The sequence below is a fragment of the Notothenia rossii genome, assembly GCF_949606895.1.
Source record: "Notothenia rossii genome assembly, chromosome: 11".
Classification (NCBI taxonomy): domain Eukaryota; kingdom Metazoa; phylum Chordata; class Actinopteri; order Perciformes; family Nototheniidae; genus Notothenia; species Notothenia rossii.
Window position 1 is genome coordinate 41,712,149 of NC_136910.1, and position 14,668 is coordinate 41,726,816.

The following is a 14,668-nucleotide window of genomic DNA, read 5'->3' on the forward strand; positions in this document are numbered from 1 at the left end:
TGTGTGTGTGTGAAACAATAAACGTGCTCAAAAACCAATAACCAACCATTTTAAATACTGCGATTAAAATCGTTGAATTTAAGTTTAATTTCAATTTGCGAATTTCAGAATTGACATCATCAAAAACATTAAGGAATAGGAAGAAACCCAAATCATGTACTGTAAGTACATCTAGCTTTGCAAGTGGCTAAGTATTTCTAACAAGTAGTGTTATCACTTTAAGATGAAAACTGTTAAATTGTAAACTTAATCTTAATCTGCAGGTGAAGCCTATGAGCTGGATATGTGACCTTTACCTCTATGATACATTTACATTGCTTTTTTATATTTTGAATACGATCATCTTAATATTTAAATTAACCAAAGCAGCCACTCAGTACATGTATCAAGGTAAAAAATAGAGTCTAAAATATTTCCTCCGACATCCCGTGAATGCAGCAGTACCTTGCGTGACGTGGACTCTAAAGGCGGATCCTGTAAAAAATTAAAATCCAAGTGGGTGGGAACTCAGAGAGCAGCTGTAAATTATAAGGTTTAGTTTTCCGGTATACTGACACAATAACCTCTTGTCGGGAATCCCGCGAAGAAATTCGTCTCCAGCTCAGGTAAGGTGTCCTTCAGGGTCAGGTTGGTCATGGTTCAGAGGGGTTTCTGAGCGGTAGTTCTTCGGTATGATTCGGCAGAAGAGCTCAGACAGTATCTGCAGGGTGTGCCCACTAACTTCATGCCAAGTTCACTGTTAAACTGCTCAGTGCTCCGCTTCCTGAATCCCTTTATTGCATTTGAATAACTGTAGTGTGGAATTTTAAGTATTTTGGGCATAGATTTAATTTACAGTTATAACTTGTGATAGCCTACATAATTATTGGGTATATGTTTTTCAGCCTTAGCTTTTAGTGTACAGAGGACTATCCTTTCCTATTATTGCTCAATTTCAAATGAACTCGCCGACGTTAGATATTATCACTTGCTTTGAAATAAGAAAAACGGTAAACCTGAATACTAAATGACTAATTCGAGATGCCCACTATTAAGAAATCAAGTGTGTATATATCCCATATGTTAATAACCTTAAAGCGCTACAAATAAACAGCGTACACATTTCCAAACTTTACTTGATAAAAGATTTGTATACTGCTATATAACTGGAGCTAATAACAGGGTTAGTGCTTGTGTTTGTTCAGAAGAAGAATTCACAGTTTTAACGTTGTGTTTTGGAAACATGATTCACTTTGTGTTTATTTACGGTCTGTGGCCACTGGTCCATACACATGGTCTGAAGTGTTTGTAGGAGTCACCTGCCTGTATTTACATCACAAACCACTCAGGTGTGCCTCTGCTACTAACAGACTTCTGGACACTTTGTTCAACAAGAACATGTTGACTAGAGTCTTATTTTTGTCTATAATAAGCAACTTAAACTTGTAATATGTTTGAGCTGAGGGTATTCTTATACCCAAAATCCACTTTGACAAACAAATGAAATGTATTCCAATGGGTAAGTTGATCTCTACCTGCAGGAAACACCACTATCTGATCCCTCAGTGGAGTAATTACAGGCGTGTCTAAACAAACACCAGCTAAATGATACTACCCCTGAGACGTTGAACGGTTGTGGAACAAAAGAGAGCCAATGACCAAATTAGTGTGACAGGAATCCTCTGAGAGGATGAACTGCAAACAATATTGATTGAGGTGAATGAGGGTCACCAGTTAAGTGACCCCTAACCTGCAGTTCATTCGTTTTTTGTGTTATTAACAGGTCCTTGTGCAAGTGACAAATGATCATCATATTTTTATTCTGTTGTAGCTTTCTGCACCTCCAGTTTGAAAATCCTCACTCTTCTTACAATGGCAGCGGTAAGTCCGACCCACAGCATCTTTTTCACATTTACATGTATTTGCATCACCAGTAGAGAATTGGATTGTTTTGTTCTGCTTGGTTGTAAATATGGCTGGACAAGCCATACATATTAAAATTCCTTATCTTTTATGAAAATCCCTTGTAATGATATTGCAAGGTTGCGATTCACATTTGCTACCGGCGATAAAAGTTTTAGGTCTGCTGTAATGTTCATTTTAAAAGGATATCAATATTTAAATTTTTTCTTTTAATACATGGGCAAAATTTAGTTGAAAGTCTCAAAAAAAGATTTTGAAGCTCCTAAACTTTGTCCTTTTTTTTTGGAAAATATAAAACGCGTTTCTTTCTGACACGTAAAAAAGCATACTACTTTGTACTTGCATAATACTGTAGCATCATAGATGTTACTTTGCCTCAAAAGATCCTCTCCAGATGTTAATAATACATATAAATGATCTGCTTTGAATAATTGTTAGTCTATTTTTCTCATAAGCACCTCTTTTCCTTCCTACATTTCAAAAGTGAAACTACTTTGCACAAGGTCTCTATAAAGTGAACTGAAAAGTTCATTCTTAGAGAAATCACCACACCTTGTTTAAGCTGCAAAGTTAGGGCAAGAAAGCGTTCTTTTTTCAGCAGAAACATTTAAAAACAGCCTTTAGGGTTCAACAGCACATCATTCTGCACTGGGAAGGTCAAACATCATGTGAAGTAATAATAAGAAAAACACATTTTGAAGTTTTCACTGCTTATTTTATAACATTTTTTGTTATTTACAATCAGATTGGAAACCGTGGAACAGTGACTGAGGCGGCTGGTTTCAACCCAGATGCAGATGTCCAGGCTCTCAGAGGAGCCATGAAGGGAACCGGTGAGTGATCCAGAAACCATCATCAGATGAAGACATCTTGAACCTGTCATTAAGCCTCCATGGGGAAAGATATGTATTTTCTGCCTCTCTCCTCTCCAGGAAAGTCTGAAACCAAACTCAGTGTTGCTCAGTGTTGTCATGGCAGCTTTCTGTTTTCATAGCCCGTTCATTCAACTGAGTAGTGCTGTGTACTTGGCCTCATCTCTTCTCTCTGTCGTAAAGCTTCCTCTTCACTTCTGATATGGAGGGAAAATGTATCTGGACTTTGCTGATCATGCAGTAAGAAATAGTGAACTAATCTCATTATGGGTTGCGCTGTTCTGAAACTATGCTGGCAGGTATGCATCACTCAAAGACAGTTGTGCATTCTCGCAAACATTCAGGAGTACACAACTAATCTAATTTCTTTCTCTGTCTGGACATTTGAAGCCAGGAATGTTGATGCTGTTAGAGTTCCGCTAGAATAATCATCTTCCCCTGACTCTTGCTGAGCTCTATTGCAAACAGATGGTTTGTTTGCCGATGCCAACAAACAACTGAGTGTTAGGATCATCTCCAGGGATGAGAGCTTGTTCTTAAACTGAGCTCCAAGACAAGTTGTTAATGATTGTACAAGTTGAGACATTTAAAATGAATATTAGTATAAGATGTGTGTTTTATTCATTTCAGGCACTGATGAAGCAGCTGTCATCCAGGTCCTAGCCCCCCGCACCATTGCCCAGAGGCAGCGCATCAAGGAGGCCTACAAGCAATCAGTGGGGAAGGTGAGCGTTTTCACTGAGCTGTACTCAAAGGCAGCACATTAGGTTCAATTATGTTAAATAAGGCTATTCATGAATAGGTTATTTACTCTAAAAAGCAGCCTTGATGGAGACTCTTGGCACTTGCAGTGAATTTCATCTCTTAGCCACCTATTCCATTATGTACTCCCTCATTATTTTTTCAGTTACCATGCTGATAATGTAAAGTTAACCATTAACTGTAAAGCAGAAATGATTACTCCTGTAAACAAAAAACAGGACAGAGAGGGCCTTGTATTCTGTAGGAAAGAAAGAAATTCCCTCCCATAAAAGCCCACAGATGTCCGCTTCCCCGCTGACTGTTTCTTTGTTTCATGATTATATGGATCTATATATCAAATAAAAGGAAAGACAACCTGGTGTTTATTGTATTGAACTGATGAGATAATAACCAGCCCACTATGCAGGGTCCGATAAAGGGTCCATAAAGTTATTTGCAAGTTCCTCAGAGGGAGCAAAGCAAAGCGTGTGAGAGGAATCCTCGCAGGCAGAAAGAGTGACTCATGGTGACGCCCACATGTGGTCACACAGGCTCATTGTGAGGAACAACTTCACAACACTGTGTTCAGAAACCACACCCTCTAGCGGAGACACACAAAGTAATGTGTCAGGGCCACGCTGGCAGCACAACACTCCAACACAAAGCCAGAGTTACTCACTTTAATGTCGAATTTAATTAGCTTTTAACCAGTTAAACCCCACGGCCACGCGGGCGGGGGCAAAACGCAACATCTTGCAAGAAACAGCTTCTGAGGGCTTCATAATATTTAACAAACTATGAGTCATACCCACTTAACGGGAAGAAACTCAGCTATCAGACAATATCAACCGTTTTTAGCTAAACGGAACAAAAGGGTAATGACAAAGGCTCTGAATTAGCCCTGAGCGAAAAAATGCCAACGCACTTAGCACAAAACTCAAGATAAAATACCCTTATTACTTATCGGATCTGCACAAAAAAGATATCGATTAGCAAGCTGAGATTCCACAGATTCCAGACATATAAGTATCATCACTGAGCGATCAGAACTCGCGGCCAAACAACAAGAAACAACAACAAAGAAATGTGCCAAAACGGCTAAAAACGTCTTACCTTAGCTGTTGTTCTGATCAAAAGTTGTGTTCAATGGCATTAAAACAAGAAAAACGCTGCTGAAGGTTAATCCATAATCATATTTATGGCAATAAACGTAGTTTTCTATAGAGTGTAACATAGCTTTCGGTTCGGGCAAATTGCGTGCGCATCACTCTCAATCCTCAATGGTAATGTTTAGATGGATTTAGGAACTCCCCCTCGATTCTATTGGCTCTAACGGTTCAAAAGAGGTGTCAATCACCAAAATCGATCAATGGGTTTGTTGGAGTCAGGAGGCCTGTTAATTTATTCTGGCAATTACTCAGACCTACTAATTGACCTAACAGAAGCTATTGAGTCTATGTACGTTTACTGCCAGGCTCGGATCCACCTGGATCAGCAAGGTCTCACCTCTACTAACTCCTGAAGAACCAGGTTCAATTAACTGCTGTTTCAATTCAGACGACGCACTAAATCTGTGTAAGCGATCCCGAAGGATTCTGGTATCAGTAATGAGGTGTGGCCCTGCCTAAGTGTGAGTGTGGCAGTTATGCAATCTTACCTTTAAGCAGGAGAGGAGAGCGCAGTTTTGTTTTAAGTTATCCCAATCCAAAAAGGTGGGATGATTTTATTTGAAGAAAATGGTCCACACTTTGACAGGGTTTTTACCTTCTCTCGTTACAATGTGACGATCATACAAATATATCATGCTGTGGTCCTTTTCTAATATAAAACCTCAATTCACAGTTTTACATTTCTTACATTAAATTCTAACTTCAACTGGCCCACTTCATTTATGATATTACATTCTAACTTCAACTGGCCCACCTCAGTTGTGACATTTAAATTATAACTTCAACTGGCCCACTTCAGTTGTGACATTTAAATTCTAACCTCAACTGGCCCACTTAAGGTGTGACATTTCAATTCTAACTTCAACTGGCCCACTTCAGTTGTGACATTTCAATTCTAACCTAAACTGGCCCACTTCAGTTGTGACATTTAAATTCTAATCTAAACTGGCCCACTTCAGGTGTGACATTTAAATTCTAACCTCAACTGGCCCACTTCAGTTGTGACATTTAAATTCTAACTTCAACTGGCCCACTTCAGTTCTGACATTTAAATTCTAACCTCAACTGGCCCACTTCAGTTGTGACATTTAAATTATAGCCTCAACTGGCCCACTTCAGTTGACATTTAAATTCTAACTTCAACTGGCCCACCTCAGTTGTGACATTTAAATTCTAACCTCAACTGGCCCACTTCAGTTGTGACATTTAAATTCTAACCTAAACTGGCCCACTTCAATTGTGACATTTAAATTGTACCTTTTTAAATTCTTCCAACAGAATGGTCGGTGATAAAAAACACATTAAAACTTACATTCAAAATCAAAAGTCAATTTCAGAGAACTTACCAAGGAAAACCCCCGCTCTGGAGCTTTCTCCCTCTCAACCAGTGCTGTTATGCTCCACACAGGGACAGAAAACCAAAGACACACCTTCATACCCATATATGTGGGGAAAGGTCATGGCCTCTGCTGTGCAGGACGGGAAATGTCCAGACATATTCTCCTATGGTATGTCCTAAACCCATTTTGGGGCTTCAGTACTTTTCCATTGAGTCAGGGGTCTCCTGTGCACAGCTTGCTGTGAGTAAAGACAACTGTCTCCCCTCTTTAAACAGTGACACCCATTGTGATAAACTATAATAGGCCTTATAAAACGGACAAGTCAAATCAAGCAATCTGATTGGTTCTTAGCCGTGATATACTGAGCGTATAAAAACAGTATACCGTTGGGCTGAAAAGCTACTGGAACAAGAAAGCAGCGGAGAAGTAACGGGGCAGAAACCCTCCTTTTTGACGCAGCGGTCCAGACATAGACATCAAACGGCAAAACATATTCAGTGTGCAGTTCCTTTGGCATTAGGGCAGGGATATCTAGATACTTTTGAAGGTTTAACATAATGAATTGTGCTACTTTTAAAGCAAGCAACGATGTTTTCAAATCTGTAATCAAAGAGGTCCGCAAAAACGCTATCGACCAATCAGATTGCTTGATTTGACTTGTCAGTTTGATAAATATATTTACATTTCTTCCGTTACGAAACAAACATACAAAGCATAAAATGGAAACATTTAAGATTAACTTCGACCTCCGGGGGGGTCTTACTATAGTATGGAGGAGTGGATTGAGCAGTGCCTATCTCCAGAAAAAAAAGCACCTAAACTACGACATGCAGAGCTACGTGAAGAGCAGGTAGACCAACTGGAAAAGTAGCACCATTCAAAAGCTTTCTGATGCGGGTCTTGAAACAAAGCAGAGAAATTATGACCGTTAGTGGCCATAGGTGCGAAAGCTCTCTCCAGAGCTACTGGAAGCCCAATCTCGGGGACCGGAGAAAGTGGAGCAATATTCTCGCCACGCCAAGCAACAGCCTCGAACAACCTCAACATATACAAGTGACCACGTAAGCCATGCTACTGATGCTGGACAGTTTTTCAGTGGATGCACAATAAACAGCAACATACACATTAATGTAAATAAACAGCCAAATAATGGATCAACGCTTTCTGTCTAATATGTTCGCTTGCTGTTAGTGTTGTTGCATAGCAACCACCTTGCACTATGTTTTGTGCAGAAGGCCACGGAGGGACTATTTTATTTTGAACATCATTATTTACTAATAAAAACTATTTAAATTAGAGTGTGTATTTTTCTTTCATATTGCCACACTTGGTAACCGTTTTATAAAAGCAAAAGCTCACTTCAGGCCGTGATATATGTTCATTATATCACAGCTAAGGGGGTTGTCGACCCTCCGCTTCGCGTCGGGCCGAACCACGCCCCTTAGCTGTGATATAATGAGCATATACCACGGCCTGTCGTGAGCTATTGCTTAAATATATTTGATTATATTTGATTATATTAACTTTCGTTTGAATTATTCAACTTAATATGGAGACCTCAACAGTTTCCAGAGATATGGCAAATATACCCAAATGACACCAGAGGTGGGTTTTGTTTTTTCTAAACCTCTCTAAAAAGGTCAAATTTCACTTGTTTCACATCAATCTTGATACACGGTACTTATTATATGTTTTAGTTTGGATTCCTAAAGCTTTTAGTCTACAATCCCATAATTCAAGTGTGCTTTTCACTATAAGTAATGTTTTTTTTTTGGACGGAAACTATAATTTACAGTTTTTTACTATGTTCAATCTGAATTTACTTTAAAATAAAAACATCTATATTGATTCTGACTTTTCTACATCCAACTCACAGGTGTATCATTGCTTTGAGAAAAAAGATGATTAATTTACCCCTTTTAGAAGGGAAGATATAGTCATTTGTTCTGGGCATGTCATTTTCAAGCCAGAAACCTGAAAAACATGCTTGGGGCTTAACAGGTTAATACAGATAGTCCTCTTGATGAAAGTATTTATTTCCTGGGAACAACTGGGGGGATATATCTCCTGTTAACCCATCTGCTCCCCCCCCCTGCAGGACCTGGCTGATGATCTGTCCTCAGAGCTGAGTGGGAATTTCAGTAGCGTGGTTCTGGGTCTGCTGATGCTGGCGCCCGTGTATGACGCATACGAGCTGGAAAATGCAATGAAGGTGAGAGTTTAGGAGAAATCCAGTGGTGGGCTCTAATTTGTAATGTCAATGTCACATCCCATAAAAAGACCAAAACCAAGACTGATTCATCGCGTACTGAGTATTGACTGTATTGACCAAAGCTTGATTTATATTACTCTTTTTCTGCCTTCGGGCTTCATCAATCTGACACACCACTGCACTGTGACATGCTCCTTTATGAGGAGAGGCAAGGAGAGTTTTTAAAGCATAATTGAACAACAAATCAATGTAATGTGCTTTACAAAAAACATTGTAAGCATTCAAACTTAGTGCAAAAGAAACACACTATAAAACAATATTAAACTCGCTTCAAAAAGTGTAATTAAAGAGCCATAGGGAATAGAAATAAAAATACAAGAATGAACTTCTCATGTCTACACCCTTCTCCTGTGTTCATATCTAGTGTTAACTTATGTCTCTATCTGTTCATCAACAGGGGGCTGGAACAGAAGAGGCCGGCCTCATCGATATTCTGGCTTCAAGGTCAAACGATGAAATGAGAACCATCAATGCGTTCTACAAGAAGGGTAAGGGCCTGCCTATAGATTGTGTATAATATCTGATACTTTGTAACGTGACTTAGCTTTTGTCCTTTGTTTGGAGATGCAATGACGTCCGTTATTACAAAGCAGTGGAGGGCATCAATTATTCATGACAGCCGTTTCTGTTTCCATGTGGCTGTTTATTGTTTGCTTTTGTTTGTTATTTTGTGGATACGATGACAGCAGCGGGCAAATATTTTAAAAGTTACTTTTAAATGTATTTTAATCTGTATAAATGAATTGTGATTGTGTGGTGCTTTGTGTTACATGGACATATTTTGTTCTTCTTTTACCAGCAGTTTGTGAATTTTGAGCGCACCAAAATGAACATAATTGAAGTTACATTGAGTTGGAAATACTAGCTTTTCCATAGCTCATTACTTTTATTTCGTATTTTTATTTTATTTTCTGTCAGTTTGTATTGAGTTTTCAGCACAGTGTCCCAAATGGGTGTTTGATTACATGCTTTATCATTTAACTTCGTATGTTGTTCATTGCAGAACATGATAAAAGCTTGGAGGACGCTGTGTGTGGGGACACATCAGGAATGTTCCAGAGGGTTTTGGTCTCTTTACTCACGGTGAGTAAAAAGTAGGCGAATGTTTAATGGCAAATGATTATAGATCAAATAAAAAATTAGCAGATATAAACATTTGATTCTAGTCAAATTATTAAGATTGAGATTTTACTTCCTTGCAAAATGTCAGTAGGAAGTTGAAGTTAAAAACGTTTTCAACCACCCTTTCAATAAGAGGAAGCACTTGTCAGTTCTCCTACAGTATGTTGTGCAATCGTACTCTGTTTTTCCCTTAAGCTGTTCTGTCTTCTGTTTTGCAGGCTGGTCGAGATGAGAGCGACAAAGTGGACGAGGCGCAGGCTGTCCTCGATGCCAAGGCAAGATCTCAGCTTCTTTAAACAAAGTATTATTTCATTATGACTCAGTGTCTTATTACCGTTTGTGATTGTAGGAAATCTATGAGGCTGGTGAGGCTCGATGGGGCACGGACGAGGTTAAATTCCTCACGGTGCTTTGTGTGAGGAACCGAAACCATCTGCTGCGAGGTATTTTTACAGCATATTCACAATCATCATGTTAACATCTGCACTTGTGATTATAAGTAATGTGTGTCACATGAAAACGCTCCCTTTTTATAACTCGTGACATAAACCATTCAATACTGTGGGGTTTTACTGAACCTTTGTGACAGTTTCAAGAGCGAACACTCACTCTCTTTGTTGAGTCACTTTCATTTTCATTCATGTTATGCGTATTGTCAGTTTGATAATAATAAAGTGTATTTATTGTTTCCTTCCTTCAGTGTTCGAGGAGTACCAGAAGATTTCTGGGAGAGACATTGAGGACAGCATTAAGAGGGAGATGTCCGGCTGTCTGGAGGACATCTTTCTGGCCATAGGTCTGTTTCTATCTCTGTGACAAGCTCCATCAAACAGACTATTCTATCTATCTTTTGCCAATTTATAAAGATGTAACGCCATTCAAATTTCAAATGAGCACAGAAAACTAGAGCCCGACACTCAAATTTGAGAGGCAGAAAACAAAAGATGCACCGAAATCAGATTAGGAAACTTAAGTCACAAGGGGTAAATATTTTCAGTTTAGCACACATTGCTGTTCAAGCTCTTGCTTGGTGGTTCCAAATGATAGGAATACATGTTCAATCTAAGGCAATTGCCTTCATTGTTAAAGGTCCCTTATTATACTCTTTTTCATCAATATATTATAGGTCTCAGATATATACAAAACATGTCTCTGAAGTGTTTGACTCAAAATACCAAATAGATTGTGTATTGTAGCATCCCATAAACCCCCCTCTGTTTCAGCCCTGTTTCAAAAGTGCTGATTCTCTGTCTGTAGCTTTAAATGAAAATGAACTGCCACTCCCCACGCCCCTCTGTGATCTGTTTGGTTTTTAAAAAACAAAAACATAATGGTGCTCTAGGAGGAGATACAGGTGAAAAGGTGGGGGGGAGGGTACCTTGGTTGGTTATTAGCTAATGGTCGAACAACCCATAATAACATTGTGACATCACAAAGTGTAATAAAGATTTCTGTTTACATTCCAACATTTGTATGCCAATTTGCTCTAAATGTCAAGTCAGAGCTTGATTTGTTTTTGCTCACTGATGTAAGACATCCTGTGCTCACTACATACCCTGAACACAACACAACAATACTTTCACTTTCTCATGTTGTGAGGGCATTGCACCTCATGCGCTGGGATTTGTTTTTGCTTTACAGTGAAATGCTTAAGGAACAAGCCGGCGTTCTTTGCAGAGCGATTATACAAATCAATGAAGGTAAATATTTCATGCTTGTGATGAAGCTACAATACCAACATGTGAAGTCACTCCACATACATTACATTATTGCTTTGTGTTTGAATATGTTTCACTAGTTATCATTACACATAATTACAATAGTTATGTAAAACCCAGCTTGTCTCTCCTCAGGGGATGGGCACCACAGATACTGTCCTCATCAGAATAATGGTTGCGAGGGCGGAGATCGACATGTTGGACATTAAGGCGCAGTTCCTGAAGATGTATGGCAAGACCCTCCACTCCTTCATTAAGGTAAGGCACTAATAACTAGGGGCGGGAAACACTGTAGTCAGCAAAGGCTCTGCAATACATTAGCTTCAGTGTAATAATATTGCCTTTCATTTATTTGTGTACTCTGATGAGACTTAAATGTATCACTCCTTTCATTTCATTTGATCAGCTGAAGTGATATATTTAGTAAAGTCTTTAAATCTGAATTTGTATCCATTTTGCTTCATGTCACTGATCACAGTTATTCCCTAAACTAGACGTTTGAAGTCTCACAAGTCTTTTCTCACTGCGTAGGGAGACACATCTGGAGATTACCGCAAAATCCTGCTGGAGCTGTGCGGAGGCGAGTAAAGCAACATCAGCAAAGAATCCAGCTCGGTCTTTATTATGAGCTTTTATAACGTTGATGACTTCCTGTATTTCACCCGCTCTTCTTCCAATTTGCATTTCACTGATTGACCGCAGTGCCTTGTTTTACTGTCTGTAATGTAATACCAATTAAACCAAAGACCAGCGACCTGTTAACACGTGTCTGTGTTTTCGTTATCGATCCCTGTTAAGGATTAATTAATGGTATTAGTCAGAGAGCAAGAGATATATGCTTCTCACATCCTTCACCACTTAAAAGATTATTGTTATTGGCATCTAGCTCCTGATCTTGTTGCGGCACAACATTTTCATCATGTGAAAGTCTGTGAAGTCCATTTGTTTAATTGGCAGCAATTACTCATTTGTTGAGTCAGCCCTTCGTCATTTGACTCAATTACATTAACGGGATGCTAGCTTGATTTGAGGAGGCAGTAAAATGGGCTCTAATCAAGTAAAGGAGAATGTCACATTGCTTATACAAACATACAGCTCCATCTCAGAGCAATAAGCCGAGAAAGGATGTGAGGTTGTTTTGCTCAAGGTGACCACTAGGTGGAACCAAAATAACTCCTTGAAGTTTCTATGGAGAAGTACAGCATTATCTTTCAGCGCCCTTTATGTTGCAAAGTACAGCCCTCAAATGTCATGTTCTGCAAAACATGACTAATCTGCATCTCAGTAAAAACTAGAGGAACCTGACATGTGCTGTATTCAGACTTTACTACAGGAAGAGTTCAGCTAAACGCTCGTCCCGCAGGCTCTCTGTGGCGCCAACTGAGAAGAAACATCAATTATTCTCAGAGTTGTTGTTCACCATTCCCTATGTTAGTCAGCCAAAATGCCTGCTTCCATTCATGTGTTTCTCTAAAATGACCGCCACCCTCTGTGGCCATCTGCGGAGTACTCCTGGTTATTCCAGAATGTTCAGAGGCGATTATGGAAAACAACTTGGAAGTCAATCCTAGAATGTGTAAACCATTGTCTCAGTGGTAGACGTGTTCAAGGCATTTGCCCCTATATCATAGTGAGCAATTTGACATTATATTAAGAGAAAAAAATTATATCATTCCAATTAAGAGCTTTCAAAGAAATGTCTCCGCTTTATCGTGGACAAAATAAATCAATTTTACAAGCACCTTCATATATTTGAATTCATGGCATGAAGTCTATTCATTACGAGGATTAGATTTTTCATTGTGTACAATAAAATACAATTTATAAAGGTAAGCACTTAAGACCATTTAAATAAGAGTTTCTCAACAGGACCGCCAAGGAAACCACTTCTCTATGGTTGGAGGACATTATAAATCATTGATTAACTATTAGTGATACAAAGTGGGTACAGCAAGCAATGAAAACGTATAACTATAAATGCTCCAAAATGTTACCATGGCAACCAATACAATAGATGCACCTTTCACCCTGTTGCAGCTTCTGTCTTATTTTGAGAAAGGAAGTGCTTAAAGGTGGGGAAGGTAAGTTTGAGAAACCGGCTCGAGATACACTTTTTGTTATACTCCATGGAATGCTCTTGACTTCCCGATGGCAATGAATATCTTAAGTGTTTTGACAAAAAATGTTCCAGATATATGGAGCATAATACCTGAACGCTGCTTCTCATGTAAAACCTACTCACTGCGTACAACTTCTATCATAAAGAAGCAAGGCAAAATGGTGAACTGTGCCTTTCAGGTATGTATTGTGATATTTCTAAGACTGTAATTTTCTTGTTCTCTTTGAAAAGGCAAAATGGCAGCATTTTCTCTTTGCTGCCTTATATACTGTACACTTTTGTCCAGCCTTACTTTATCGCAGTGTAAGTAGCATATTGGGTCTTTATTTTTACACAGTAATTTTCTCTTTTACATATTGAACATGCAATGCACCAGCATCCATGTAAAGACCCTGCCGTGAACGTGATCACAAAGAGAAAACTCAGTATGTCAAATATGTACCAGCTAGGATCTACTCACACATTGCCCTCGATCAAGGCTCTGTGCAGGGGGCCGACCGCATGGAAGACACTGGAACAACAGGGAAGCAAATGTCAGATAGAAGCCAGGCTTTTGTTCTAATCACAGGGGATGGAAAGGAATAAGTGGAGGTGGGGAGAGTCACCTGTCGCCTGGGGGGGTTCCTCTGCAGCCTGCAGGTTGATGGGGGAAGAAGGTGATGAGGGAGTTGATTGTGAGGCATTTGGACACCACAGGACCAGGCAAAGGACATGAATATAATTTGCATTTGTTCTGGAGAAAGAACAGTGACAAAACGTTGTAGCATCAAGGCTTGGTGAAAGACATGCAGAAACTCAAAGACATAAGAAAAAACAGGGGTAACGGTAGACAGCATCAGGTACATGATATGGTTGTGAAAAACAAACAGGGGATGATAAGCAGCATCAACACATACTGTATAGAACAAAGTGTGAAGGATTAATTTTTCTCTGTGCAAGGTCGGTGAAAGTATCGTTGTGTTGTGTTCGGGTTATATAGTGAGCACAAGATGTCTTACGTCAGTGAGAGTGGCCCATGGTGGTGGTGGGGTTACGGTATGGGCAGGCGTATGTTATGGACGACGAACACAGGTCACCCGATTCACAACATTACCCTAACCCTAACCCTAACCCTAACCCTCACACCAGATACTGACTGGTTTTCGGACCCCCCCAATAAAGCAAAAATGCACGTTTCAGAGTGGCCTTTTATTGTGGCCAGCCTAAGGCACACCTGTGCAATAATCATGCTGTCTAATCAGCATCTTGATATGCCACACCTGTGAGGTGGGATGGATTATCTCGGCAAAGGAGAAGTGCTCAGATTTGTGAACAATATTTGAGAGAAATTGTTATTTTGTGTATATAGAAAATGTTTTAGATCTTTGAGTTCATCTCATGAAAAATGGGAGCAAAAACAAAAGTGTTGCATTT

At 39.4% G+C, this 14,668-nt stretch overlaps 1 protein-coding gene across 1 annotated transcript; it reads left to right on the forward strand.

Moving 5' to 3' along the window:
* Positions 1-451: 451 nt before the first annotated feature.
* Positions 452-11,898, forward strand: anxa4 (annexin A4). The gene is made up of 13 exons (XM_079659161.1): positions 452-605; positions 1,811-1,860; positions 2,648-2,735; positions 3,405-3,499; positions 8,123-8,236; positions 8,694-8,784; positions 9,300-9,379; positions 9,637-9,693; positions 9,768-9,861; positions 10,119-10,214; positions 11,060-11,118; positions 11,272-11,394; positions 11,668-11,898. Exons 2-13 carry the CDS (start codon positions 1,852-1,854, stop codon positions 11,722-11,724), a joined length of 963 nt encoding a protein of 320 aa, XP_079515287.1. The 5' UTR covers positions 452-605; positions 1,811-1,851; the 3' UTR covers positions 11,725-11,898.
* The last annotated feature ends 2,770 nt before the right edge of the window (positions 11,899-14,668 follow it).

Excerpts from the sequence above, each read along its gene's own strand:
- anxa4 (XM_079659161.1), top strand. Across the intron at positions 9,694-9,767 it reads AGGCTGTCCTCGATGCCAAG|GAAATCTATGAGGCTGGTGA; the intron begins GCAAGATCTCAG and ends TTGTGATTGTAG. Across the intron at positions 11,395-11,667 it reads CCCTCCACTCCTTCATTAAG|GGAGACACATCTGGAGATTA; the intron begins GTAAGGCACTAA and ends CTCACTGCGTAG.